General features: G+C 69.2%; 3 protein-coding genes across 3 annotated transcripts in view; 2 read left to right on the forward strand and 1 right to left on the reverse strand.

Moving 5' to 3' along the window:
- Positions 1–9,514, forward strand: FASTK (Fas activated serine/threonine kinase). The gene is made up of 9 exons (XM_039726476.1): positions 1–593; positions 2,856–3,326; positions 4,092–4,240; positions 4,439–4,655; positions 4,747–4,906; positions 5,837–5,928; positions 6,172–6,793; positions 7,077–7,191; positions 8,871–9,514. Exons 1-9 carry the CDS (start codon positions 35–37, stop codon positions 8,955–8,957), a joined length of 2,472 nt encoding a protein of 823 aa, XP_039582410.1. The 5' UTR covers positions 1–34; the 3' UTR covers positions 8,958–9,514.
- Positions 9,221–25,465, reverse strand: SLC4A2 (solute carrier family 4 member 2). The gene is made up of 23 exons (XM_039726498.1): positions 25,349–25,465; positions 24,643–24,696; positions 20,459–20,602; positions 18,026–18,197; positions 17,666–17,901; positions 17,411–17,535; positions 17,074–17,297; positions 16,179–16,315; positions 15,921–16,101; positions 15,709–15,844; positions 15,391–15,574; positions 15,200–15,314; positions 14,935–15,119; positions 13,694–13,907; positions 13,375–13,596; positions 12,589–12,737; positions 12,259–12,453; positions 11,943–12,185; positions 11,639–11,728; positions 11,212–11,378; positions 10,879–11,132; positions 10,447–10,616; positions 9,221–10,144 (listed from the first exon to the last, which is right to left on the reverse strand). The coding sequence occupies exons 3-23, from the start codon at positions 20,516–20,518 to the stop codon at positions 9,254–9,256; spliced, it is 4,350 nt and encodes a 1,449-aa protein (XP_039582432.1). The 5' UTR covers positions 20,519–20,602; positions 24,643–24,696; positions 25,349–25,465; the 3' UTR covers positions 9,221–9,253.
- CDK5 (cyclin dependent kinase 5) overlaps positions 25,439–26,771 on the forward strand; it is a 5,044-nt gene continuing 3,711 nt past the window's right edge. Inside the window, exons 1-5 of the mRNA XM_039726496.1 lie at positions 25,439–25,549; positions 25,659–25,747; positions 26,065–26,132; positions 26,223–26,283; positions 26,646–26,702. Coding sequence (XP_039582430.1) covers positions 25,513–25,549; positions 25,659–25,747; positions 26,065–26,132; positions 26,223–26,283; positions 26,646–26,702 — 312 coding nt within the window. The 5' untranslated portion in view covers positions 25,439–25,512. The remainder of the gene's footprint in view (positions 25,550–25,658; positions 25,748–26,064; positions 26,133–26,222; positions 26,284–26,645; positions 26,703–26,771) is intronic.

Consider the following 26,771-nt stretch of genomic DNA (forward strand, 5'->3'; position numbering starts at 1 on the left):
GCGGCGCTGAGCGGCGGCGGGCGCCGCCCCCGCCATGCTGTGCCCGCTGCTGTGCCCATGGCTCCGCGCTCTGACCCGGGCGGGCCCGCGGGGCCCGGCTGCCCGTGAGCGCCGCGGTGCCGCGATGTTCCCCGCCTGCTGCTGCGCCGGCAAGGCCAGGCCGCGGCTGCTGCTGCCCCTGGACCCCTACGGCCATGGGCTGCTGCCCGCCGTGCCCCCCGACGGCGGCCGGGGCCGGGCCCACGGCAAGAGGAAGAGCTGGAACTTCATCCACGAGAAGATGAGCTACGACACCTTCTTCACCATGAAGCGGCTGATCGAGCGCTCGCGCAGCGTGGGCGAGGTGCTGCGCTGGGTCACGCAGAACCCGGGCAAGGTGTCGGCGAGTCACTACCCCATCGCGCTGCACAAGCTGGGCCAGCTCCTGCAGCAGCAGCCGGGGCCGCCCGCGGGCGCCGGGGACGGGCGCGGGCCCGCGGGGCAGGTGCTGGAGCAGCCCGAGTTCCACGTGCTCTGCCAGGCCATCGTCAGCGGCTGCGCCAAGTTCGACAACTTCAGCATCGTCAACTGCCTGTACGCCGCGGCCGCGCTGGGTGAGCCCCGGGTGACGCGGGGAGCGCGGCGCTGCCTCGGGCATTTCTGCAGCCGTGGCCTTGTGACAGACAGCTGTGACCAGGGGGCTCTGGGCAGGGGGGCTCAGCTCAGCAGGGACGCTCTGCCCTGCCAGGGCAGGAGGCCGAGTGTCCCTGGCTGACCTGGGGGTCGATGCTGGGCAGCCCTGCTTGGCAGGGTGTGTGTCACCCACTCCTGGGCCGTGTCTAGTTGCAGCTTGAGTTCCAAGCCCTGAAAACCAGGAAACATCTGAGCGCTGATGGGGGACACCCTGGGTGTGGCTGCACTCTTGGAGGGCACAAGCCCTGTGTCACCGGGCGTTGCTGTGTGCGAGAGAGGGTTTGGGGTGCTTGGGTTCCTGTGCAGCTGCCTTGGGGGGCTGCTGAGCTGGGAACGCTGCATCCCCAGGGGCTGCATCCCCAGGGGCTGTGTCCCAGGGAGGGCTGCATCCCAGAGCCTCCTCCTCCTGTGGGCTGGGGTTGTCCTGGGAATGCTGCATCCCCAGGGAATGCTGTGTCCCAGGGAGGGCTGCATCCCAGAGCCTCCTCCTCCTGTGGGCTGGGGTGATCCTGTAAGTTCTCCTGCTGCAAGCAGGGGGATGGGGTTGACATCCAAAGAGGAGTGCACAGCAGGGCAGCAGTGGACAGTGGGGCAGTAGGGGAATCTTCCCCTCTGTCCCACTCAGGTGAGGCCCTACCTGCAGTGCTGCTTCCAGCTCTGAAGCCCAACAGCAGAACGACATGGAGAGAGCCCAGAGGAGGCCACGGAGGTGCTCTGAGAGCTGGAGAGGGACTTTGGACAAGGGCCTGGAGGGACAGGACAAGGGGGAATGGTTTCCCACGGCCAGAGGGCAGGGTTAGATGGGATATTGGGAAGGAATTCTTCCCTGGGAGGGTCGGGAGGCCCTGGCACAAGTTGCTCAGAGAAGCTGTTGCTGTCCCATCCCTGGAAGTGTTCGAGGCCAGGCTGGAGCAGCCCGGTCTAGTGGAAGGTGTCCCTGGTCACGGCAGGGGGTTGTAACTGGATGATCCTTAAGGTCCCTTCCAACCCAAACAATTCCAGGATTCCACGCTCTGGCGGGTGCCTGCGCTCCTTCCCGTGGCTCCCCCATCCTGTGCCTGTTCCCGTTCCCCGCAGCCGTGCCGGGCCGGGCTCGGTGGAGCCGCCGGGCCGGGGCTGGCGCGGTAACCCGAGCCCCAGCCGGGGCAGGGGCGGCGCTGCCCGCAGCCCGGGCCGGCGGCGCCGGTGTTTGTTGACACGGAGCCGGAGCTGCCCTGGCCAGGCTCCCCGTGCTGGGCCCCCCACAGCTCTGCTGTGCCCCCCACTTCGTTCTGCCCCCTTGTCCCTCATTAACACAAACTCCAGCTTTCTTTTGAGGCCTTTTGACGGAACAAAGCGGCTGCTCAGACCAATTCTGCGCGTTCCCCCAGCTGAGTTCTGATTAACAGTAACCCGCAGTGACTCGGCCTGTGCCCGCCCAAATCCTGGGGTGATGGGGAGCTCCAGGCCCCCCCAGTGCTCTCTGCCTCTGCTGAGGAGATCCCTCCTGACAGCCAAGGCACTGAGCCTGTGCCCAGGCCTGGATAACACGTCCTGAGCTGCAGGGAAGTGTTTCCCTGGGAGCCAGGTCGCACAAGCTAAAGCTGAGCTGGGAAACAGGAGAAGGTCAGAAAAGCCAAAGGATTAGTCCCTGCTGGAACAAACAGGGTTTAGTTTGGTCACATGGGATGTCACAGTTGTTTTCCAACCACAACTTTTTTTAATGAACTTTTTGACGTGAGTTTTTTGAGTGCCCAGAGCCCCTGGAAGTGCTCCAGGCCAGGTTGGAGCAACCTGGTCTAGTGGAAGTGTTCCTGCCCATGGCAGGGGAGTGGAACTGGATGGGATTTAAGGTTCCTTCCAACCCAAAACAGTCTGAGATTTTGGGATTCTATGGATTACTTGTCTTTGAGACGTTTGAGACTTAGGAAATGACCCTTGCTAGTGCGGGTGAGCTGCAGGGCTCCCACCCCAGTGGGACGGGTGGGAATGGCCCCACAGCCCCACGCAGTGTTTCCCGTGGTGCGGATGCTCTGCTGCTCTCGGTGCTTTGCCTTCCCCTCCCTTCCCGTTCTCAGCTCGGTCACTGACCCAGCACATCCATCCCGTCACGGCAGTGGCCGCCTGCCCGAGCTCCGAGGTGGTTGTGCCGTGGAGCTGAGCCGTGCCCGGGGCTGAGCCGTGCCTGTGCCCGTCCCCCGCAGGGCTGCCCGGCGAGTCTCCGCTCGTGCGGGTGCTGGAGGACGAGTCCCGCAGCCGCCTGGGCCGCTTCAACCAGAAGGACGTGTCGATGGTGTTCAGCAGCGTGATGCGGCTGCACCCCTCCAGCCCCCACCCGCTGGTGGAGTCGTGCCTCAGCAGCCTGGAGCGGCACCTGGAGAAGGAGCGGCACCCGCAGACCCTCTTCCTGCTGCTCTCCTACTACCGGCTGCGGGCGCAGGCGCTGCAGGGCCACGCCACCTCCGACCAGCAGCTCATCAACAACCGCAAGATCCTGCGCCTGGTGCGGCACACGCTGGGCCAGGTCAGCGCCATGAGGGAGCACGAGCTGGCGCTGCTGGACGAGATGCTGGCCCTGTGTGCCCAGGAGGCCAACAACAAGGCCCTGGAGGCCATCTTCAGCTCCCAGCTCTTCTACGAGAACCGGCAGGAGCGCTTCATTCGCAGCATGGCAGGTGAGGGGTGCCCGGGGGGATCCAGCGTTGCCACCAGCACTGGGGGTGCAGGGCTCTGGTCAGGCAGAGGACATGGGGGCCTCTGGCCGGGTGGGGGGCAGCCTCGCAGATGCCTTCCCTGGCCCTGGACATGTTTGGGTGGTGCAGCCTCAGCTGGGACCATGCTGAGCCCCAGAAGTGGAGCAGAAGGACGAGGTGTCATGGCCACCCTTGTCACTGACAGCTGGGCCCTTTGACAGAATGGGAGCCCCCCATTCCTCTGGGCACTGGGAGGGATCAGGAGCCCCCCATTCTTTCTGGGACTGTTTTCCCACAGTGCCTTGGGGTTGGGCACAGTGGAGTTTTGGTGGGATTTTGCAGAAGGCCCCATCTGTGCACATTCCAGCTGTGCTCCATCTGTGCCTTCTGGCTGTGTATGACAGCAGTCTGCCTCAGCCTCTCACCTGACCCACACCTGAGGGTTTTTAGGAGCCGCCTGGCTTTTGAGGTTTTTGGGACTGGCCCTCCTGTCCGGTCCTGTCCTCCCACCCCACCTGGCCAGGCTGTGGTGGCTGCAGAGCAGCTGGGGTGTAGTCTGCCTCAGCCTCTCACCTGACCCATACCTGAGGATTTTTAGCTGCCTGACTTTTGAGGTTTTTGGGACTGGCCCTCCTGTCCGGTCCTGTCCTCCCACCCCACCTGGCCAGGCTGTGGTGGCTGCAGAGCAGCTGGGGTGGGGACAGAGCTGGCCCCTGTGACAGCCTCCCCGCTGTGTTGGCTCGGCAGAGTGGCTGCCCCGGAAGGCAGAGAACCTCACCCCCTACACCATGGCCCTCATCGCCAAGTACGTGGCACGGCACCGGCTGCGCGAGCCACGGCTGCTCGACACCATCGCCAACTTCCTGCTGAAGCGCGGCGAGCAGCTCGACAGCAAGGTGAGCGCTCCCTCCACCTGTGGGCACACCTGGGCATGGGAGCCGTGGCCCCTCTCCATCATGAGGGGCATTCCAGGGGACCAGGGGCTGTGCCCCACTCCCGGCAGGTTCTGAGCCTCCGTCTTTTCATGGCACTGGGCAGGTGGCCCTGACCTGTCCCTTGTCCCAGCCTGGCCCCACACGCCTCTCTTGCCACAGGTGATCCAGAAGTTGGTGTTTCCCTTCAGCCGGATGAACTACCGCCCCTCCAACCACGGCGAGCTCTTCCCCAAGCTGGAGGCCATCTTGGAGCAGAAGGCCGGCAGCTCCCCACTGGCCACCGTCAACATCCTCATGTCCATGTTCCAGCTCAGCCACTTCCCGCAGACCGTCCTGCACCAGGTCTTCTCCCCGGGCTTCATCACCAACGTTATGAGTACGTGGGGCGGCTCCGGGGCGCTCGCGGCCGGCAGAGCCGCGGCGGGGCGGGGTGCCCGCGGCGGCGGCTCCACGTGCGCTCCCCGCAGGCAGCCCCTACGCGCTGATCGTGCGCCGGTACCTGTCGCTGCTGGACGCGGCCGTGGAGCTGGAGTTCCGCGAGTACAGCGGCCCCCGCCTCGACCCGCGCTACCGCGTGCTCATGTTCGAGCACGCCCTGACCGCCGACGAGGCCAACAGAAAGTACAGGTGAGGGGGCCAGGGCGGGCACCCGCTGCTGTCCCTCGCGGGGACGGGGCCTGTCACCTGCTCTGGCGGGATCCCACAGGCTGCCGGGATGAGGGGCCCTATGGCTGCTCCAGGTCTGTGGGGTAGCACTCTAGAATCGCGGAGTCATTTAGAATTGCAGAGTTGTTTGGGTTGGGAAAGCCTCGGAGACCTCACTGGAGAAGAGGTGATATCCCTACAGGGAGCACTGGTTTGGAAAGGCCTCCAAGTCCAGCCAGAGTTACCAACAGTGCGGGGCAGAAGCTGGGTGCAGAGGCTCCTTTCCCAAGGCATTCTCACAGTCAGTGCCCTCTCTCTGCCACTCCAGCCTCACCACAGCCCAAGCATTCTGGGGGATACCACCTGCTGGAAGCCGGATGTACAGGAGGTCAGGAGACCATTGTACAGGTGAAGGCTTTCAGATTGACAGTGAGGAGAGCAAAACATCAGATTATGCAAATGCATTCTGCACATCATATTTCCCCAACAGGACCTGGGCAGAGGAGGAGGAAGGGTGCTTGCATGAAGGGATTGCACATCTGGATGAAGATGTCATAACAATCTGGGTCACCTAGCCCCTGAGCCCACCTGTCCCCAGCACTGCTAAGGCCACCACTGACCATGTCCCCAAGTGCCACATCCATGTGGCTGAGAGATGGGGACTCCCCCCTGCCCTGGGCAGTGGTGCCAGGGCTAGCCAGCCCTATTGGTGTCCCAATGTTGTGAGGAGCTTTTGTGCAAAAGGAACTGGAGCCCATCCCCTCTTGACTCCCAACAGCAGAGCCCAAAACTCCAGGCCTGTGCATCCCACTCCTGGGGGTTCCCGTCTCCACGTTGATGTACTCAGCACCAACAGTGCCGGGGGGACATGCCAGCCCCTGCAGTGCCCCCCTGATTGTCCCCTCCTTGCAGCTACAAGGGGCTGGTGGCCGAGGCGCTGCGACAGCTGGTGGGGGAGGAATGCTACCGGCAGGATGAGGTGCTGCCTCCTGGCTACTGCACAGGTAACCCGGGCTGTGGGCTGCCAGGTGGCATCTGAGGTGGGAGGTCGTGTGGGGCAGAATGAGCTCTGGCTGCTTTGTCACTGCCTTCCCCGTGACACTGCCTTTGGGACAAAGCTCCCTGAGCCCTCCCGCTGCACAAGAGGGGTTCTTCTCTGTCTGTTTGCTGGCTCAGAGTCCCAGCTGGGGCACAGAGTCCCCAATCCTTGTCCCATCAGTTGCTGATCCCCGTTCTCTCTCCCGCAGACTTCCTGCTGTGGATCAACCGCTCGGGCACAGTGCTGCCTCTCTCACGGGTTCCAGCAGCTTCCAGGGCACCCCCAGCCACGTCCCCCGTCGCCATGTCCCTGCGCTCCAGCGTGCTCGCCCTCACCTCGGATTTGCAGGACTTTGCCCCGTTTGCTGCAGAGCCGCCCAGCAGCCCCCCGGGCCCGCGGGAGAGCGGCCGGGCTGGGCGGTTCCTGCCGGCGCTCTGCCCGGCCCCGGGGGGGCCCTGCTTCCAGCCCCCCTCGGACTATTACTGCGGGCTGAGCAAGGAGCCGTCCCTGGCCAGCCCGGGCAGCTCCACGCTCAGCAGCCCCTCCGAGTGCCTCTCGGCGCCGCCGCCCGGCACCCCCGACTGCTCGCCCCGCACCTCCACCACCTCGCTCTTCCAGTTCCCCATCGGCAAAATCCTGGAGGAGGAGGAGGAGGCCACCGGCTGCCCTGGCCAAGAGCACGGCTGCTTCCAGGGGGAGCAGCCCCAGGAGCAGCCCGAGGAGCGCAGCCCCCCGGGCAGCGAGGACGCCGGCCCCCCGCCCTCGCCGTGCCGGCCCAGCCCCAAGCGGGGCCCGGGCGAGGGGCCGCAGGGAGCCGAGGAGATCCAGAGGTACGGCAGGGCCACACGCTATGCCCCTGGTCCCTTCCAGCAGGACAGCCAGCCTGGCGCTGCCCTGGCCTCCTGCTCGCTGGGACAGCCCTGGCCCTTCCTGCCCAGTGCCACGGGGCACCCGCAGAGCCACGTCCCCGCTGTGCTGGGGTGCTGGACACAGCTGTCCCTGCCACCAGCAGGGTCTGGGCTCAGCTGGGCTGCTGCTCCTCAGCTGCCACGGTGCTGGGGAGCAGGGTCCGTGGCGTGGGGTGACACTGCGCTCCTGCTGTCCCCTGTGCAGGGTGGTGCTGTCGGTCAATGACAAGTGGCACTACTGCCAGAACTCCGACATCCTGGTGGGCTCCCGGGCCATGAGGGACCGGCACCTGCGGCTGCTGGGATACTGTCTGGTGCAGGTGAGTGGGGCTGCCCCTCGGGGCCAGGGGACGCGCTGGGTGAGGGGCTCGGAGCTGGCATCCCCCTGGAAGGATGGGCTGGGGCCTGGCATCCCCAGTGTAAACACTCCTGTCCCTGTGAGAGGAAGCAGGGATGACTCATCCTCATGTCTCCTCGCCCTCCCCCACCCCATGCAGGACTTTTTCCATGCAGCTGGTGGGTGACACCAGCCCTGATGGAAAGCAGAGACAAGGACAGTGTGTCCTGTGAGCTAAGACCCGACCTGAGTGAGGGGAAGGGGAAGGGGAGGGTGCTCAGCCCAGGCTGGCAGACACAGCACAGTGGCAGCATCGGGTGTGGGGCCTCGGGGTGGAATCAGGTGGGGGGGACACACGTGGGTCCACATGTGCTGACCTGTGATCCCGTGTGCCAGGGGCGCAGGAGGGAGGTTGGTTCTCCTTTTGTGCCAGAGCTCTGCCCGCCCTGGTTCCAGCCCCAGCTGTTCCCTGCCGAGTGCTGGGGCTGGGAGAACCCTCAGGTGTGCAAACTCCAGGTGTTGGTTTAGGATGTGCAGCTCCACGTGCTTCTCTGTGGGTGGTTTCAGCCTGAGGATGAGTCTTCCTGAGGAAAATGGCACTGGCAATGAGCCCTCTGTCCTGTTCACTCTTGCACTGCAGAGAGGACCAGGATTGCAGCTGTGCCTCCACCATGCCGTCCCACAGCCATTCCCAAACAGTTTCACTCCCTGCTGCCACCAGGCTGTGCCAGCCGCAGCTCCCTCCTCATTCTGGAGCTCAGCAGCCCAGAGCCCCGTGTTTGTGCAGAGCCCCAGGGTCCTGTGACTGCTGAGGAGTCACCTGGGAGCTGCCCAGCAGTGTAGTGGGCCGGGAGCAGGGCCAGCTCTCTCTTGAGCTGGTGTTTGGGCTGGGCTGGCCAGGGCTGTCCCTCCTGCAGCAGGCACAGCAGGGACCCAGCTGAAGGGACTTCATTGCCAGCCCCGCCATGGGCAGCAGCGCCTTTAACTATCCCAGTGCTCCAAACCCTGCCCAGCCTGGCTTGGACAGGGGCAGCCAGCTGCTCTGGGCACCCTGTGCCAGGGTCTCCCGCCCTCCCAGCCAGGAATTCCTTCCCAATATCCATTCCTCCCTGCCCTGTGCCAGTGGGAAGCCGTTCCCCATGGTTTTGTCCCTCCAGGCTCTTGACCTAGTCCCTCTCCCAACTCTCTTGGAGCCCCTTTAGGCACTGGAAGGGGCTCTAAAGGGTCTCCCCAGAGCCTTCTTTTTCCTGGTGAACACCCCCAGCTCTCACCTGTGGGTTGAGGGGCTCCAGCCATCACCACCTTTATTGCTCCCCTGTGCTGCCCGTGGCTGGAGCGTGGGTCCCAGTGACCTCAGTCCTGCTCTGGGTGCTGCTGGTGCCCTCAGGGCTGTGGGACTCACAGAGTTCCCAGGCCCCCCAGTCCCCTGTCACCTTTCATGGAGGGTGCTGACAGGGGCTCCAGGGTGGCGTGAGGCTCGAGGTTCCTCCCTCTGTGCCTGCAGCACCTGTCCAGGGCTGAGTTCCTTCTCCAGGGGGGGATCTGTGTCCTGGTTCCTCCACCACACAGACGGCTGGGTGGGGCTGGGGGCTGGAGGTACGGGGGTACAGCTGGGGCCAGACATGCTGTCACCGCTCTGACATCGTCCCTGTCCCCTCACAGCTGCCCTACACGGAGCTGGAGAAGGTGAGTGGCATCGAGGAGGCCAAGCACTACCTGCGGCAGAAGCTGAGGGAGCTGCGCTTCTGAGGGACGGATGCGGGGGGTGTGGGGGGCCAGGTGGGTGCTGCCAGCCCCTTCCCCTGTGCAGGGGGATACGGAGCTGCCCCCCATCCCGGGGGGTCGGGGGATATGGAGATGCTCCCCGTTGGGGAGCCAGGCTGTGGGGCCAGGCTGTGGGCACCTGCTCCTGCTGTGGGGCTGGGGGAGTGTGAGATTATTTATTGCCGTTATGGGGGGCCGGGGTGTGACTTGAGGGGTGCCGGGGGGTGGGGGGAGTTACTGGGGAAGGTCCCTCATGGCCCCCCTGCCCCGGCTCTGCCACTTCAGCCCGGTGTGTTGCTGCTGTGGGGCCTGGCCTGGGCTTCCCTGGGCACGGGGGGCAATCCCTGTGTCCCCAGCACGGCTGCTGGGCCGGGGCGCTGGGCCTGGCCCCTCCGGGGGCGCAGGGTCCCGGGGGGCTGCAGGGATGGTGAGCAGGGCCGGGAGCGGGCGTGCACATGGGGCTGTTCCCGGGCCTGGGCCTGGATGAGGGGGGTGTTAGGGAAGGGGGAACTTTCCAATAAAACTGGTGAAAAGTGTGCAAAGTCCGGTCTCTTTATTAGTTGAAGGCAGCGGGGGGGCCCCAGCCCCCAGCCCGGTAGCCCCCCAGGGACTGCTCGGAGCAGGCCTCCCCTGGCAGGGGGACCCAGCACCTCTGCCCCGAGCCCCGCGCTCGGAATAAAGCTGTTTATTGCCTTTGAATTGCCTGTTCCATAAACCCCGGGGCTCCAGCCGGCGCCTGAGGGTGGGGCGGGAGCCGAGGGGCCGGGAGGCCGAGGCCCGGGGGGCTCTGTCCCGGGACACTCTGGCCCGGGATACCCTGTCCGGGGGCCCTGTCCCGGGGGGCGGGCAGCAGGGGTCCGAGGGGCTGAGCCTGGGGCCGGCGTCTCTTCGGCGGTGCCCTGCAGGGCCCGGGGAGCGCAGGCCCCGGCCCGTCCCAGGCTCGGCCGCTGCCCCCGGGGCCCTGCCGCCCCGCGGGGCCCGGCGGCGCAGCCACTTACACACTTCATTTCCCGGTCGGTGAAGATGCGGCTGAGCAGGCACATGCGGAGCGGCACCGTGAGGATGAGGATGAAGGGGAAGGCGAGGGAGGCCACGGTGGACATGACGGCCCAGAGCACGGCCAGGCAGGCCAGCTGCAGCCCGGTGAACAGGTGCATGCGCAGCGTGCGCACCTGGGCACGCGGCTGTCAGGGCTGGCCTGGGCGAGGAGCCGTCCCTGGCCAGCCCGGGCAGCTCCAGGACACACAGGGTGTCCCCCCGTGTCCCCCTCCCAGCGCGGGCACAGCTTGGGTACCCACACCCCCAGACACAGCCCCCCGAGTCCATACTGTGTCCTCCTCTGCCCCCTAAACAAGGCTCTGCCACAGCCTGTGCTGCAGACACCGCAGTGCTCCCACACAAGGGTACCCCAGCCTGGCTGCTGTCCCCGACACGGGTCCTGCCCCTAAGGATCCTCCCCAGGCCCCCTCCCCACCTTTTTGACGTAGGTGACGTCAGGGTGGTGCTTGGGGGGCATCAGCAGCAGCTGCAGGCGCTCGTAGAACTGGATGCCATTGAGGGAGGTGACGCCCATGTAGAGGAAGATGCCGAAGAGCACGGCCAGAGGGATCTGCCGCAGCAGGTCCCCGATGACGATGGACAGCCCTGGGCCGCAGCAGAGTCAGCCTGGGGAGGGGGCTCCGCACAGCCCTCCAGCCCACCTCCCCCTGCCCACATAACCCCCTCACACGGGCAGGGTCCCCATCCCTGTGTCCACTGGGGACAGCGTGGCCACACCAATTTGGCTGGGGCTCAGGGTGCCCCAGCCCCATTCCCCACGCTGCCCCCTCCCCACCGCAGCCCCCAGGGCTCCTCAGCCCCCTCCCCATGGCACTGCAGTCCCCCAGCACCCGAGGGCCAGACCTACCGACCAGCACGGCCACCAGCAGCCCGGTGACCCGCTGCTCCTTCACCTCCTGGATCTTGGGCTTGTCCCCAGGTGCCACGGCCTTGCTCATGACGGTGAGGGCGTTGGCGTGGGTGACGGAGCGCACGGTGGCTGCGGCGAGCCAGGGCAGCCCGAAGAGCGCGAAGAAGCCGCCCATGGCCACGATGAGCAGGAGGTCGAGGTGGAAGCCGGAGCCCTTCTGCAGCATCCGCTCCTTCTTGCTGATGATCAGCCTGGAAGCCAGGGCACAGTTGGCACAGCACGGCCTCCCCTGCCCCACCAGTGCCCCCTGCCCGCCCCCACTGCACTCACGTGGTGATCTGGGTCTCCATGAAGATGAGGATGAAGACAAGGATGGCGGGGAGGCCGCTGGCCACCATCATCCACACGGGGAAGGCACTCTGCACACCCAGGGGGTTGATCACCCAACCCCGCTTGTCTGGGGCTGTCACCGAGAACCCACTGGGCACACTCAGCTTCTGCAGGGGGAGGGGGAGACAAATGCTGAGAGGGCACGGGCTGTGCCCCATAAAGTGAGGGGGGCTGTGGAGGCACCAGGACCCCCAGCAGCCAGACTCAGAGGCAGAGACAAGGTCAGATGCTGGCAGCGAGCAGGTGCAGCCCTGCTGGGAGCAGGAGCTGCTGACCCGCAGCCAGGACACTGGGATGGGGCACAGGCATCCCTAGCAGGGTGTGGGATTAGGTGTCCTGCCCAGGCAGTGGATGGGTGGCAGCTCACCTGTGTGTAGGTGTCCTGGATGCTGTAGTCCACCAGCACCATCACCAGGATGGCGATGGGCACCCCAAAGTCCCCGATGAGCCTCCGGATCTGGGGGAACACCAGTGCCAGTCTGGCCACAGCCCTCTTGGTTCACCCCAGCCCCCAGGCTCACCCCAGCCCCCCAGGCTTTCCCAGCCCCACGGTCTCACAGCCGTCCCCACTCACCCGTCCCGGGTTGGTTCACCCCAGCCCCCAGGCTCACCCCAGCCCCCCAGTCCCCAGGCTCTCCCAGCCCCACGGTCTCACAGCCGTCCCCACGCACCCGTCCCGGGAAGAAGCGGCTGTTCTTGAACTTGCGCAGGAAGAAGGCGATGAAGAAGGTGCCAGCCATGAGCACGAGTGAGAGCAGCGCCGTGTTGGGCTGTCCCGTGACCTTGGTGACCCCGCGGGCAGCCGGGCTGGTGGCCAGGGCTGTGGCGTTGGCCACGGCCACGCTGCCGTTGCCCCAGGCCTCGGCCGAGGTGTTGGTGCTCAGGCAGCCGTGCAGGGGGTGCTCTTGGAAGATCTGGAGCGGGAGGATGGGATGCTCAGCCCCATCCTGCCTGCCCCAGCCCCCCTGGCTCACCCCCACAGCTCACCTTGGCCAGCTTGGAAAAGGTCTCATAGATGAAGATGAGGGAGATGAGAAAGGCAAAGATCTCCTGGGTGAAGCGGGAGACGAAGCGCACCAGGAAGCTGCCCTCAAAGGCCACCATGACCAGCACGATGAGGATGAGCCAAAAGCCGATCCAGACACGCCCCACCAGGTACTCCAGCTCGTTGGACGTGCAGAACTGCCCAGCCGTGCAGACAGACGGACGGACAGACGGGTGTCAGGACGGTCACGGGGTGGGCAGAGCCCTGGCAGCAGGGCTGTGGGGCTGGGTGGGGGTGTCCCCCAGCCCCCAGGGCAGACCCCAGCAGCTCACCGTGAAGAAGGCTTCCTCGAAGACCAGCAGCGGCCCCGAGAAGCCGATGACGAGCAGGGGCTGAGCACCCAGCAGGCAGAAGAGGACGCCCTGCAGCGACGTGGAGATGATCAGCTCCGACACCCCGATCAGGTCCTGCGTCTTCTCCCCTGCGGCAGCACAGGCTCAGGCACACATCGGGATGGGCCTGGGTCACAGCCCTGCCTGCAGCACACGCAGCGGGCAGCACCAGCCTGCCTGCAGCCCCTGCAGCAGCACCAGCCTGACTGCAGCCCCTGCAGCCACACCAGCACTGCCTGCAGGCCCTGCAGCTGCACCACACTGCCTGCAGCTCCTGCAGCAGCACCAGCCTGCCTGCAGCCCCCGCAGCTGCACCAGCCTGCCTGCAGCCCCTGCAGCAGCACCAGCCTGCGGCCCCGAGAAGCCGATGACGAGCAGGGGCTGAGCACCCAGCAGGCAGAAGAGGACGCCCTGCAGCGACGTGGAGATGATCAGCTCCGACACCCCGATCAGGTCCTGCGTCTTCTCCCCTGCGGCAGCACAGGCTCAGGCACACATCGGGATGGGCCTGGGTCACAGCCCTGCCTGCAGCACACGCAGCGGGCAGCACCAGCCTGCCTGCAGCCCCTGCAGCAGCACCAGCACTGCCTGCAGCCCCTGCAGCTGCACCAGCCTGCCTGCAGGCCCTGCAGCAGCACCAGCCTGACTGCAGCCCCTGCAGCCACACCAGCACTGCCTGCAGCCCCTGCAGCTGCACCAGCCCCGCAGGCTCCACACCCCACTCACCCAGCAGCCCCCCGAAGGTGATGGCAGGCGACAGCGCGGCGAAGTAGATGAAGATGACGGCAGCAATGCACTGGGGGTCCAGCGCGTCACGGAAGTCGCTCAGGTAGTGGGGGTACCTCCGCCGCACGTCCCGGATCAGCCCCCCGAAGGGGCGGCCCGTGCGCCTCAGGGGGTCGTCGTCCTCCTCGGCCTCGTCCTCCACCACCTTCAGCTTCAGCAGAGCTGGGGGCGAGCGGATGCACAGACAGACGGACGGACAGACAGTGAGACCCCGACAGCTGGGACACCCCAAACCCTGCCCTGGCCCCAGCCCTGGCACCTTTCTCCTCAGGGGACTTGGGCTCCAGCAGCAGCCTTCGCTCCTGCTCCATCCTCTTCTTCAGCATCTCGCGCTGGAAGTGGGCGACGCTGCGCAGCAGCTCCTCGCCCTGCACCTCGGACGGCGGCAGCACCACGCTGCAGTCCAGGAACTCGTTGATGGCATTCAGAAGGTCGTGACGGTCGTCAGCCAGGTAGGCAGCCTCGTGGAATTGCTGGGGGGCCATGGCAGGGTCGGTGCCCACACCACAGCTCCATGGCTCCTGAGAGCTCGGTGTGGCACAGCCCCAAACCCACAGCCCTGGGATGGCCCCGTCCTGGCAGGGCCCTGAGCCCCTGGCCCTGGCACCGCCCTGGTCCCCACCCAATATGGCCACGAGACCCCAACATGGCAAGGCCCAACTGCTATCCTGGCATGGCCCCAAGCTCCCCAGCCCCAACAGGACTCCAAGCCCTCACCCTGGCATTTCTCACCCTGGCATAACCTGGGCCCTCCAGCCCATCCCATCTGAGTCCTGAGCTGCTGGCCCCATCACAGCCCCAAACCCTCAGTCCAGTGCTGTCTCAAGACCAAAGTCCCAGCACAACCCTGAGCCCCCAGCCGTGGCACAAAAGCCCTGAGCTCCCTGCCCAGCACAGCCTCGAGCCCCCGCCCCAGCAGAGCCCTGAACCCCCATCCTGGTACAGCCCCAACCCCCTCAACCGGGCACAGCCCGAGCCCCGCCGGGCAGGGTGGCAGGGTCAGTGCCCACAACCACAGCTCCATGGCTCCTGAGAGCCTGGTGTGGCACAGCCCCAAACCCACAGCCTTGGGATGGCCCCGTCCTGGCAGGGCCCTGAGCCCCTGGCCCTGGCACCGCCCTGGTCCCCACCCAATATGGCCACGAGACCCCAGCATGGCAAGGCCCAACTGCTATCCTGGCATGGCCCCAAGCTCCCCAGCCCCAACAGGACTCCAAGCCCTCACCCTGGCATTTCTCACCCTGGCATAACCTGGGCCCTCCAGCCCATCCCATCTGAGTCCTGAGCTGCTGGCCCCATCACAGCCCCAAACTCCCAATCCAGTGCTGTCTCAAGACCAAAGTCCCAGCACAACCCTGAGCCCCCAGCCGTGGCACAAAAGCCCTGAGCTCCCTGCCCAGCACAGCCTCGAGCCCCCGCCCCAGCAGAGCCCTGAACCCCCATCCTGGTACAGCCCCAACCCCCTCAACCGGGCACAGCCCGAGCCCCGCCGGGCAGGACCTTGTCGGACATGAGGGTGGAGATGGAGCGCCCAATCTCGTGGTAGTCCATGTGGGTGCTGCTGGGGCCCAGCAGCACGAAGAGGAACCGCACAGGCACGGGCACCTCCAGCACCGCGTCCAGCTCCACGGCCTCCTGCAGCCTCACAAAGGCCATGGTGGGCTGGTCCAGGAACTCCACACAGCCTGGGGGGCACAGGGGCACAGGGTCACCGGGGTGCCTGGCACGCGCTGCCCACACCCCCGGCCTGCCCACCCCTCCATACCCACGAGCACCACTGTGGCCTCAGCGTTGTCCGGGATCTTCTCCAGCAGCTTCAGCTCGTGCTTTGACTTGGAGCGAGTGATGCCGGCGGGGGGTGTGGGCGTGAGGACCTCCCTCTGTGGGGACAGAGTGGGGGACGGGGGTCAGGGCCCTTCCCCAGGGCTTGGGCAGGGCTGGGGCCGTGGCACCCACCTCCCGCTCCACGTCGATGCGCGTGTCGTGCTCGCCGGCGTGGCCAGCGATGAGGGGCTCGGTGACGGCTGGCTCGCTGCCCTCGGCCACGTGGTTGGTGCTGTGGTGGTGCACGAGCAGGGAGCCCAGGCTGCCCGCCGAGATGTTCCGCGGGAAGGAGAACTCCTTCTCGTCGCTCGGGTGGCTGCGGGACAGGGCCAGGGCTGTCGTGCTGGCCCAGCGGCACAGCCAGCGCCAGGATCCCAGGGACAGCCTCAGCCCCACAGCTCAGGGAGCACAGCCCGGGGAAAAGGGGCTGTGTTTGTGCCCCCTGCCCACCTGTGCTTGAGCAGCAGCGCCCGCAGCACGTTGGCACGGTCCTCAGCCCGGATCTGGTCCGTGATGACCATCTGCTCCACCACCTGGTGAGCCACCCCTGGCAGCGTCTTTTGGTCCAGGTCCAGGAGCACGGCCCCTGCACAACAGAGGGGGTGCTGAGCAGGGACAGGACCCCCCCTCAGGGCCCCACGGGGTGGTCTCCACCTCCCTACCATGGGCCAGGGTCTTGCGGAGCTCCAGGAGGCTGCGGAAGGAGAGGGAGGCCACGTGTGGCTTGCCCCAGCGGTCTGTCTCCTCCTCCACGTCCTCCTCAAACTTGATCCAGCGCGCCGTCTCCTTCCACTGCAGCTCCTGGTTCTTGTCCACCACCAGCTCGTTCAGCTCCACAAACACCTGCAGCACAGCCGGGTCAGTGCTGTGACCCCAGGCCTGTCCCTGCCCGTCCCTGCTGTCCCTGCCAGGAGCCACACCTCGTGGGGCTGCCGGTCCTGCTTGCGCTGCCGCGTGCTGGGCTCCTTGTGGTCCTTGCTGACGTGCACCACCTGTGCCTTGGCGCTCTTCCGCACCAGGTGCCGGCGCACGCCCGGCACGTCCTCGAAGCGGTGACCTGGGGGGGTCAGCAGTGGGGTGGCCCTGCCTCTCACACCCAGCGCAGGGGACACTGCGCCCTGCCACGGGCGGCGTGGAGCTGTGCGAGGTATCCTGCCAGGGATGGCTCAGGGCACAGCCATCATCCCACTGCTGGGGGCAAGTGCTGCAGCTCTGGGGGTCACTTGGTCACCGCCCGCAATGCCACTAATCCAGGTGGCTCCTGGCACCGGGGTCACCTGCTCCCTGTGTGCCCACCCATGGCCACTGGCACATGGGCTCTGCCCTGGCTGTGCTCCATTGGGAGCTCCACAGCATCACCCACCACCCTGAGAGCCCTGGGTGTGAATCCCTGGGGTGCTGAGGGCCCAGGGGAGCACCACCACTGCTACTGCTGGCACTGGCTCCAGCTGCCCTGGGCCCAGCTCCTGCCACATTCCACAGGGACTCAGCCCAGCCCTGGCACCAGGGATGGATCCCCTGTGGTTGTGCCTAGCACTGGGAGCAGGGTCAGTGCCTGCACCCAGCCCAGCTTGGCTGCAGCCACAGGGCAACCTGGCACTGCCAGCCCACTGTCCCAAACCCACCATCCCCAGCACTGCCAGCCCCACCATCCCAAACCCACCATCCCAAACCCAGCAGCCCCAGCACTGCCAGCCCCACCATCCCAGCACTGCCAGCCCACCGTCCCCAGCCCCGCCGCACTGTCCCAGCCCGCTCGCCCGACACAGAGTGGCCAGCAGGGCAGCCCCAGGTGCACGGCCCCCCCTCACTCACTCTTCATGTAGTCCAGGTCGGCCGAGGCCAGGGTCTGTGCCTCCGACTCGTCCGTGGGCATGCTCTGGTAGCGGTCCTGCCCGGCTGCCGTCATGCTGCCGATGCAGCGCCGCTCGTGCAGGTTGTAGCTGCGGTGCCCCGGCTGCGACTTGGGCGCAGGGCGGCCCGGGGACCCGGCCTCGGGGGCTGCCCCCTCCCCCGGAGCCCCCTGCTCTGCATCGGGGCTGCAAGGCAGGAGCCCGGCTCAGCGCCGAGCCCCCTCTGCACCCCAGTGCTGCCCCGGGCTACGGGAGGGGCTGTCCAGAGGATGCTGCACTGCCCAGGAGCCCCCGCTCACCTGCCGGGCTGGGCTTCCTGCGGGGCCGCGCCCGCTCGGGGCTCGGGCGGGGAGCCGGGCGGTGCGGCGGGGGCCGCTGGCTCCTCTGCCTGCCGGTCTGGCACCTCGTCCTCCTGCAGGAAGAACTGCGGGCAGCGGGTGAGCCGGCTGCCGGGGAGCCTGTCTCCCTGGCACGGCAGCACCGGGCCCGCTCCTCTGGTGCCCAGCTGTGCCCGGACAGGGGGCACGGCGCTGCCCCCCCGGCCCTGCCCTCACCTGCACCGCCTCGGCTGGCCCGGGCTGCCGCAGCTCCTCCGCCGAGCGCTCCGTCTCTGTGTCGCACGCGTCATCCTCATCCTCCTCGGCCTCCTCGATGGTGGGGGTCTCTCCGGGGACGGAGGCGCGCCGGGCCTTCTTTTTGCCCTTTTTCGGGACCCCCTTCTTGCGGCGGGCGTCAGAGGGCAGGTGCGTGGAGAGCGGGTGGTGGATGTGGTGGGACGACTGGCGGTGGTCTGGGGGGAGCGGCACTTGGTGCTGTGTTCCCTGCCCATTTCCTGCCAGCTCCCCACTCCCTGCTTGCCCCCTGTGCGCTCCCTGCCCGTGCCCCGCTCCGTGCCCGCCCTTGGCCCCGCTCACACTCGAAGTCCTCCTCGCCGTAGCTGCGCCCGGCCTCCTCGGCGTTGCGGGGGTGAGCGTCGTTCAGGATCTCCTCGAAGCGCTCCACGCCCAGGGCCTTGTTCAGGTCCTTCTCCTCCTCCTCCTCCTGGCCGAAGGCAGGCGAGCCGGCGCCCAGCGCCTCCTGCTCGGGCTGCGGGCGGGAGCGGGGATGAGCGGGCACCCGGCAGCGTGGGCACCGCCGCCAGCCCCGGCGTGCCCGGCACAGCCCCGCCAGACGGGCCCCGAGGGCTGCCTGGGCCCCGACGGCTCCCAGGGGCTGGGCACCCCTGTCCTGGGCTGTACAGCCATGCCCTGGGCTGGGCACCCCTGTCCTGGGCTGTGCACCCCAGACCTGGGCTGTGCACCCCTGCCCTGGGCTGTACAGCCATGCCCTGGGCTGTACAGCCATGCCCTGGGCTGGCACCCCTGCCCTGGGCTGTACAGCCATGCCCTGGGCTGGCACCCCTGCCCTGGGCTGTACAGCCATGCCCTGGGCTGGGCACCCCTGTCCTGGGCTGTGCACCCCAGACCTGGGCTGTGCACCCCTGCCCTGGGCTGTACAGCCATGCCCTGGGCTGGGCACCCCTGTCCTGGGCTGGACAGCCATGCCCTGGGCTGGACACCCCTGTCCTGGGCTGGGCACCCCTGCCCTGGGCTGGGCACCCCCTGCACCATTCCCACCCCACGCACCCCCAGCACGCCCGGCCTCAGTGCTGTGCGCCGGTGTCACCTGCACCCCATGTGCCACCGTAACACCACAGCACCCCAGCTGCAGGCCCTGGGCTGTGCCCCGGGTACCCCATGCCCTGCTCTCCTCCGAACGGGACCCAGCCCCCCAGTGCGGTGCCCCCGACCCCCCGTGCTGTCCCTGCACCCGCAGAGCCCCCGGCTCGGTGCCCCCTGGCCGGGGGGTACCGGGGGGTGCCGGGGGGTACCGGGGGATGCCGGGGGTGCCGGGGAACCGGGGGGCGGCGGCTCCGTCCCGGCCTTGCCAAATATTGACGGAGCCGCCTCGCGCCCGTCTCAAGGTGACGGCGAACGCAGAGGGCACCGGCGGCACCGCGGCACCGGCGGCGGCCCCGGAGCGCCCGGCCCCCCCTCCCGGAATGCACCGACTCGGCCGGGGATGCGCCGGGCCCCCGCCAGCCCCGGCCCCCGAGCGACCGCGGCTCCGGGCCGAGCTCGGACCAACCCCGGAGTGCAGCGAGCCCCCGGCCGCGCTCCATCCCCCGGGGCCGCACGGACCCCCGGTAAATCCCCCAGCCTCGCCCCCCTCAGCCCCCGCGGGGGCTGCACCGCCGAGCCCCCCGCCACGGCCCCACCCAGTGACCCCCGGGGTGGGGGAAAGGGGGTACAGGGGCACCCCAGGCAGCAGGATCTGCCTGCAGGGACACTCCGGGTGTCCCTGCACCCCGAGCGGGCACCCCAGCAGCACTTGTGGGTCCCGGGCTGTGCCATGGCCACCCCACATGAGCCCCAGCCAGGAAGCAGGTTTGGGCACAGGTGCCCCGTGCCTGTCCCCACCGCGCAGTGACCCCTGGCGGGTGACACGGGGGTGACCCAGGTGGTGACCCCGGCACCCCATCACAGCCGGCACACAGAGCCCGGCGGGTTTGGGGCCGTGGGGCCGTGGCCAAAGGGGCAGCGCTGTGATGGCAGCGGTGCCATCAGACCGCGTCCTGCACCTGCATCCCCGCTCCTGCCACATCCCTCCACCATCCCGGGACCCCTTGGATCCCCCGAGCCCCCCAGCCCCTCTGGCCAGGGCCCCATGGTCCCACACCCGCGGGGCTCCACCCTGCACCCCGGCAGCACCCGGCACTCCCCTGGGTGGCACCTGGCGGCACCGTGGCACAGGCGGGCGCGGTGCCCCGGGCCGGCAGCGCAGAGAGAGCCCCCAGAGCCCCCCTGGGCCGCCGCTTACCCGGGAGCCCCGGAGGAACTCCATCAGGATGGGGCCGGTGCCATTCCCGGTCACGTGCGGCGGCGGGGCCGGCCAGCAGCACCGGGCGGCCGCGGCGTGACACCGGCTCAATCATTAACTCGCCCGGGAACCGCCGCCAGGGCAGCGCTGGCAGCGCGGGCACCGCCACGGCCGTGCCACCGGCGGCACTGGCACCGCGCCGGCCCCAAGGGCGCCTGGCACAGCCGGCCCGGCCTGCCCCGGGGCTGCGTGGGGCACTCCCGTGCCACGGCTGGGCCACGGGGCCACACGGCACTGCCCCACACCTGAGCCAGGTGCCCCACGGCCTGCCCCACACCTGGGCCAGGTGCAGTGGGCACTGCCAGCCCCCCCAGCCCTGCACCCCCAGTGCCTCAGGGGGCCGTGCCATGCCACCCGTCCCCCCTGCGGGCACGGTCCGGGGTGCAGCCCCTCGCCCCCGCCCAGGCCCGGCCCGCGGTGGCACTTACGCTCTGGAAGGCCGAGGAGACAATGTGGTGAAGCTCGGAGGACACCTGGGAGTGGGTCATGGCGCTGGCACGGCCCCCGGCACGGCCGGCTTAGCCCTTTTCCTTCTCGCGGGGGCTCAGGGGACGCTCTCGGGGCAGCATAACCTGCGGGCACAGGCGGATCAGCGGTGCCCCCGAGCCGTGCCGCAGCCGGGGCCGGGGCTGCCCCTCCTCGGGCTGCGCGGCTCCGGGCTGGTTTGTCTTGGCCCCCGGCTGGAATGGGAGAGCTGCGGCCAACACAAACGCCGGGAGGGGAGCGGAGTCGGGGCAGCGGGACCCCGGGCAGGCACCCAACCCCGCGGGGTGCAGGCAGGGTGCCAGGCTCGGGGGGCACAGCAGCTCCCGACCCTCCCGAAACCCCACAGCCCTCCCCCATTTCCCCATTTCCCCATTTTCCCGACCCGGCTTCCACCCACGTGTGCCCCTGGGCGGCTCCCGGGCCCCGCGCTGACCCCTCTGGCACCCGCTGCGCGTTTATTGCCACGGGAGGTGCCCCACGTGACGGGGGGACCGCGGAGGGGGGTGACGGATGACTGCGTCTCACATGGGTGGCATCGCCGCCACCGTCACCGCCGGGGTGCCGTGGTGAGGCTCGGGGAGCTGCCCCCGGTGAGCCCCGGGGCTGCGGCTCCGAGCCCCAGCGCAGCCCCGAGTCCCACCTCCTCCCAAAACTCGGTGCTACCCTGCTCCGGCTTCCCCCTAATCCCCGCTGCCGTCCGGGGCCGGAGCCAGCACATCCACATTCCAGCAGGCAGATTATCCGCCCTGCCACGCCGCTCTCCTGGGGCGCCCGCCAAGCCGCCGCCAGCGCTCACCCCCCCAAATCCAGGACGGGACCCTCCCGGGGGGACCTGGGGCTGGGCCACCCCTCGCCGGGAGCCGGGGCGCCGGCGTGGCACGGTGCCGCCGCTGTGGGCACTAAGCAGCTTTTTGGGCTTAATCTCGTGGGCAGCTCGGGATTAGTTTGGGAACACACTGGGATTGTTCTCGGGAACGCCGTGCTTTCACCAAAACACCCAAAAAGGGGGTCCTGGCCCCCCGGCACCGCGGCAGGACGGTGACTCTGGGGACATGTGGCCTCCGGGCGCCAGGGCCGTGACCCCGCTGGAAAGGGTGACGGACAGCTGGGGGGCACGGGGGACACTTCTGCTTTCCGCTGCGCTCGCTGAGTCACGGGCGAGCAGCGGCCGGGAACGGCTCCGGGCTCGTGGAAAGCGGCCAGAACGAGCCTTGATCGGTGCCCTGCGGCCAGCCCCACTCCCGGGACCTCCGGCACCCCGGGACGGGTCCGGAGCAAACAGCCCCGGACAGTCCCAGCGCCGCCGCCTCGCCCCGCAGCCGGGCAGAGGGTCAGGACACACACCACGGGCGACAGGAGCTGCCGGTGCGGGCGCTGGCACTGCCAGCGGCCGCGCCCCGCGGCACAATGGCCCCTTTGGAGGCCGGGCCGCCCCGGTGAGCGGGGCAGGAGCGCCCTGCGGGCTGCCAGCGCCGGGAGTGACCTGCCGCTGCCACGGCCGCTCCCGCGCCGCCGGAGTCACATTCCTGGGACCGGCCCCGGCCTGCCCGAGCTGCTGAGGCGATTAGAGGGCTCGGCCTGGCCCCACACCGCCTCGGGGCTGCCCCAGAGGGCCCACGAGCTGCTGGACCCACCCCTGGGATACACCGGGATACACCTGGACAGCTGTGTCTGGACATTGGGACAACCACATCCACACCTGCACCGGGACAATCACAGCCTGGCAGCCACAACAGGACATCCTGGACAGTCACAGCCAGGACACCCACGTCCTGGGCAGCCAGGTCACACATCCACACCAGGACTACCACGTCCACAGCTCAGAGCCAAAACCCCGTGAGAAGAGACAGGACTGGGCGTGGGGAGCCCCGGGGCACCGAGTGTCCCCTGCCCCCTCCCATGCCAGTGCCCCCACTAGCTGCAGCAGCATGGCTCCTGCCAGAACATCTCCTGCACACACATGTGCCACCCATGATTGTGCCCACGCCGGCATCAAGGCTGGTGGTGACCCCGTAGCACATTCCCCAGCCTTGGCGGTGACACCAGCTGCCCCTTGGTGACAAGGAACAGCACACCGTGTCTGTTGTGGCCTCCCTGCTGGCAGCACCCTCCAGCACGGCGTGTGCCAGGCAGGAGGAACAGCTCAGGCTGTGCCCCTTGCCTGGCAGGCATGTCCGTGGAAAGGGGAAGTCAGGACCCCCCAGTTCCCTGCACCCCGAAGTGGGGGAGCCCCAGTGGGTGCCCCAGCACTCTGCCCACCCCCAAAGACGGGAGGAGCCCCTCTCCCTGCAGCCCCTTGCTCCCTGCCCCCTCTCACCTGGCTGCCCTGGGAGAGCCCTGGGTGTCACTGGCACTCGGAGTGCCCCAGACCCCTCCCAGCAGAAGCACTGGGGACCCTGCAGCCCCTCGTCACCGCGGGACAGAGCCGGGCCAGGCACCACGGGCTGCCACCCCGCAGAGCTTCACACGCGGAAACTCCAGAAACCAACCCCAAAAATGTTCACCGCCCCTGCCCACGACCTCAAAACCGCCGGGTCTGGAGATGAGTCACAGCTCTGCACCCACACGGTGCCACTACCGCTGTCATTGCCGCTGCCACCGACGTGCCAGGGCACCCTCTGCCACCCCTCTGCCACCTCAGGGAGGCCAGGAGCCCCCCACGCAGCACCAGACTGCAGGAGCCTCCTGCCACTGTCCCCATCCCTGCCACTGTCCCCATCCCTGCCACTGTCCCCATCCCTGCCAGTGTCCCCATCCCAGCCCCAGGAGGGGACAGCCACCCCCAGTCCTGCGGGGACCCGCACCAGCACTGACAGCTCGGTCCCTGCAGGGTGGCACACCGTGAGGGGTGCTCTGGCACAGGGACAGCCACAGTGCCACCTGCGGCAGGGCCGGACGCCGCCCACCGCCCCTCGGCTGTCGGAGCCCCCGGGGAGGTGTCGCTGCCGCCGTGCCATCCCCAGTGCCCGCACAGGCTCGCCCCACTCACCCCATCACCGAGCCGGTCAGCCAAGGCTCCCGCCGCTCCCGCGCCCAGGCCGGGCTCCGGTCCGGCGGGAAGCACCGGGAGCCCCGGCCCGGCGGGAAGCACCGGGAGTCCCGGAGCGCGGGCAGCGGCGCCGTGCCCGGAGCTGCCGAGCGCTGCCCGCAGCCTGACGCCGGCTCCGGAGGCGCAGAGCCCGCGGGAGCAGCGGCGGAGCGCGAGCCTTTGTTCGCGGAGCAGCCCCGACAGCGGAGCTCTGCCCGGCCCTTCGCCGGGGCTCCGGGGCGGCCCCGCTCCCGCCCCGCGCGTCTTGGGGACGCAGGGGACACGGCCCCCTCGGCGAGGGCAGGGTCCCACCTCGGCAGGGCTGTGCCCACCCCTTGGCCCGGCGCCCCCGGAATGCCCTCGGCAGGCAGCCCGGGCCCTGCGGCCGCCCGGCCCGGCTAATGACAGCCTGCGCTGCGGGGGCTGGAACGGGGACAGCGCGGGGACAGCTCCCACGGCCCCCTCCCTTCCGCCGCCGGGACAGGGTGGCACCCGAGTCGCCCTCAGCCCTGCCAGGGCACGGGAGGGTCCCCCGGAGCCCTCGGGCAGCCCCATCTCCCGCCCGGGACAGGTGACGGAGCCGGCACGGAGCCCCGAGCCCGCGGGGCGGCGCAGGCGCCGGTGCCAGCGGATCGTTAGAACGATCAAATCCCGCATTTTTGAAGCGGTGCAGCGACCCCGAAGGGCGGGACAGCGGGTTCCCGGTGGAGCCCCTGCCAGGGGCACGGGGCGGGCGCGGAGCCCTCCCGCAGCACCGGGAGCTGCCAGCACAACTGCAGCACCGAGCGGCCGCGGCTCCTGGGGCCGCCCCGAACCGAACGGGGCCCCGCAGCGGCGAGAGGAGCACGGGCAGCGCGGCCCGCACAGCCGCTGCCGGGCGCCCGGGGCAGCGGAGCCCGGCCCCGCGGGGCGGCCCCGGGCTGGAGCCGTGCCCGGCCTTGCTCAACCCGCCGCTTTCGCAAGGGGCACTGCCCGGCCCCTCCGTGCCGGGCGGCAGACGGCGGAGGGCGGCAGGACCCCAGACCCTTCCCGGCGCCCCGGGGCGCGGGGCCGCAGCCGAGTGACGGGACCCCCGGCGGGACCCCCCGCGCCACTCACCTGCCGAGGGCTGCGGGCTCAGGCGCCGCGGGGCAAGCGCATGGAGCGGCCGGGCTGCAAGAGAGCGACGAGCGTGGGCCGGGGTGCCCGCTGCCCCGGGACCCCCGGGAGCCCCGGCACCCCCAGAGCGGGCCCGGCGTCCCCGGGACCCCCGGCACGGAGCTCCAGGGCGGCGGGGGCCGAGGGGCAGCGTCCCGGGCAGCGCCGCTGCCGGCCGGGAGGATGTGCCGGGGTGCCCGGGAGGGTCCGGGGGTCCCGGGGGTCCCGGGGGTCCCGGGGGTCCGGGGCTGGCATCGCTCCCCCGCAGCCGCAGGAGCCGCGGCACCCGGAGCGTGTGCCGGGAGAGCCCGAGTCCCGGGACACGGCACAGCCCCTGAACGCGGCAGGGCCGGGGCAGGAACCGGGGGAAGCAGAGCCGCGGCCGCGCCGGGACCGGGGCTGCCAGGGCGGGGCGGGACGGCACCGGCACCGGGAACAGAACCGGGACCGGGGCTGCCAGGGCGGGCGGGAGAGCAGGGAGCGGAATGGAGGGGCTCGGTGAGAGCAGCGTGCGGGGAGCGGGGACAGCACCGACTGGGACGGGCGGCACCGGGCGGGGAGGGGCACCGGGACGGGACCGGGAGCGGGACCGGGAGGGGACCAGCCGTGTGCGCCCCGCCAGCCTCACCGCCTCCATTCACGATCCCGCTGCCGGTGCCGCTCTTACCGGACAGTCCAGCCGCGCCGGGCGGGTCTGCGCGTCCCCGCGGGGCGGAACGGCGGGAGCGCGCCGGGGCGGGGCGGCAGCGGGCGGGTCCGCACCGCTTCCGGCACCGACCCGGCGCGGGGCCGGTACCGGGGCCGGGCCGGGCCGGGAGCGATCGCGGCGCGATGCAGAAATACGAGAAGCTGGAGAAGATCGGCGAAGGTGCGGCAGGGCCGGAGGCGTACGGAGGGAGCCGGGTGCTGCGGGGCCCGGCGGCGGTGCCGGTACAGGTACCGGGGGCTCTGCCGTGACCCCGTTCCATCCCCCGCAGGCACCTACGGGACCGTGTTCAAGGCCAAGAACCGGGAGACGCACGAGATCGTGGCGCTGAAGCGGGTGCGGCTGGACGACGATGATGAGGTGAGGGGGGCCGGGGCTGCGACCCTCCCGGTACCCCCGGTATCCCGGTACCCCCGGTATCCCGGTACCACCCAGTATCCCGGTACCACTCAGTATCCCGGTGCCCCCGGTGTCCCAGTACCCCCAGTATACCCCGGTACTCCCGGTGCCCCCAGTATCCCGGTACCCCGGTGCCACTGGTACCCCGCTGTCCCGGTACCCTCGGTACCCCCGGTACTCTGGTACCCAGGTACTCCCGGTACACCCCCGGTACCCCTGGTACCCCGGTACTCCCGGTACCCCCGGTACCCCGGCTCCCACGACCCCGTGTCCCGCAGGGTGTGCCCAGCTCGGCGCTGCGGGAGATCTGCCTGCTCAAGGAGCTCAAGCACAAGAACATCGTCAGGTACCGGCGGCACCGGGGGCACCGGGGCCGGGCCCGTGGCCGGGGCTGCTCCTGCCGCTGCCCCGTGGCTCAGCAACCCCTGCCCCGCAGGCTGCACGACGTGCTGCACAGCGACAAGAAGCTGACCCTGGTCTTCGAGTTCTGCGACCAGGTGAGCACCGGGGGCGCGGGGGGCACGGGGACCCTGGAGGGCACGGGGGACCGGGGGGCACAGGGTCCTGGGGACATGGGGAACCGGGGGGCACGGGGACCCTGGAGGGCACGGGGGACCGGGGGGCACAGGGTCCTGGGGACATGGGGAACCGGGGGGCACGGGGACCCTGGAGGGCACGGGGGACCGGGGGGCACAGGGTCCTGGGGACATGGGGAACCGGGGGGCACGGGGACCCTGGAGGGCACGGGGGACCGGGGGGCACAGGGTCCTGGGGACATGGGGAACCGGGGGGCACGGGGACCCTGGGAGGGCACGGGGGTCCTGGGGTCCTCTGAGGGTCTCTGCTCACTTCCCCCCAGGACCTGAAGAAATACTTTGACAGCTGCAACGGGGATCTGGACCCCGAGATCGTCAAGGTGGGTGGGGCGGCCCTGGGGCCGTGGGGCGCTGCGGTGCCCGGGGCTAACGGTGCCCCGGGGCTGACG

The sequence above is a fragment of the Passer montanus genome, unplaced genomic scaffold (genome assembly GCF_014805655.1).
Source record: "Passer montanus isolate IOZ18808 unplaced genomic scaffold, ASM1480565v1 scaffold59, whole genome shotgun sequence".
NCBI classification, from domain to species: Eukaryota; Metazoa; Chordata; class Aves; order Passeriformes; family Passeridae; genus Passer; species Passer montanus.

Bases quoted from the DNA above. Each gene is read 5' to 3' on its own strand.
- SLC4A2 (XM_039726498.1), bottom strand. From the start codon at position 20,518: ATGACCCACTCCCAGGTGTCCTCCGAGCTTCACCACATTGTCTCCTCG. The intron at 16,102-16,178 runs GTGTGGCTCCTG...GCTGTGCTGCAG, and splicing joins AGGACCGGCAGCCCCACGAG to GTGTTTGTGGAGCTGAACGA. The intron at 11,379-11,638 runs GTGAGCTGCCAC...CTCCCCCTGCAG, and splicing joins TCCAGGACACCTACACACAG to AAGCTGAGTGTGCCCAGTGG.
- FASTK (XM_039726476.1), top strand. From the start codon at position 35: ATGCTGTGCCCGCTGCTGTGCCCATGGCTCCGCGCTCTGACCCGGGCG. The intron at 4,241-4,438 runs GTGAGCGCTCCC...CTCTTGCCACAG, and splicing joins GCGAGCAGCTCGACAGCAAG to GTGATCCAGAAGTTGGTGTT. The intron at 4,656-4,746 runs GTACGTGGGGCG...CGCTCCCCGCAG, and splicing joins CTTCATCACCAACGTTATGA to GCAGCCCCTACGCGCTGATC.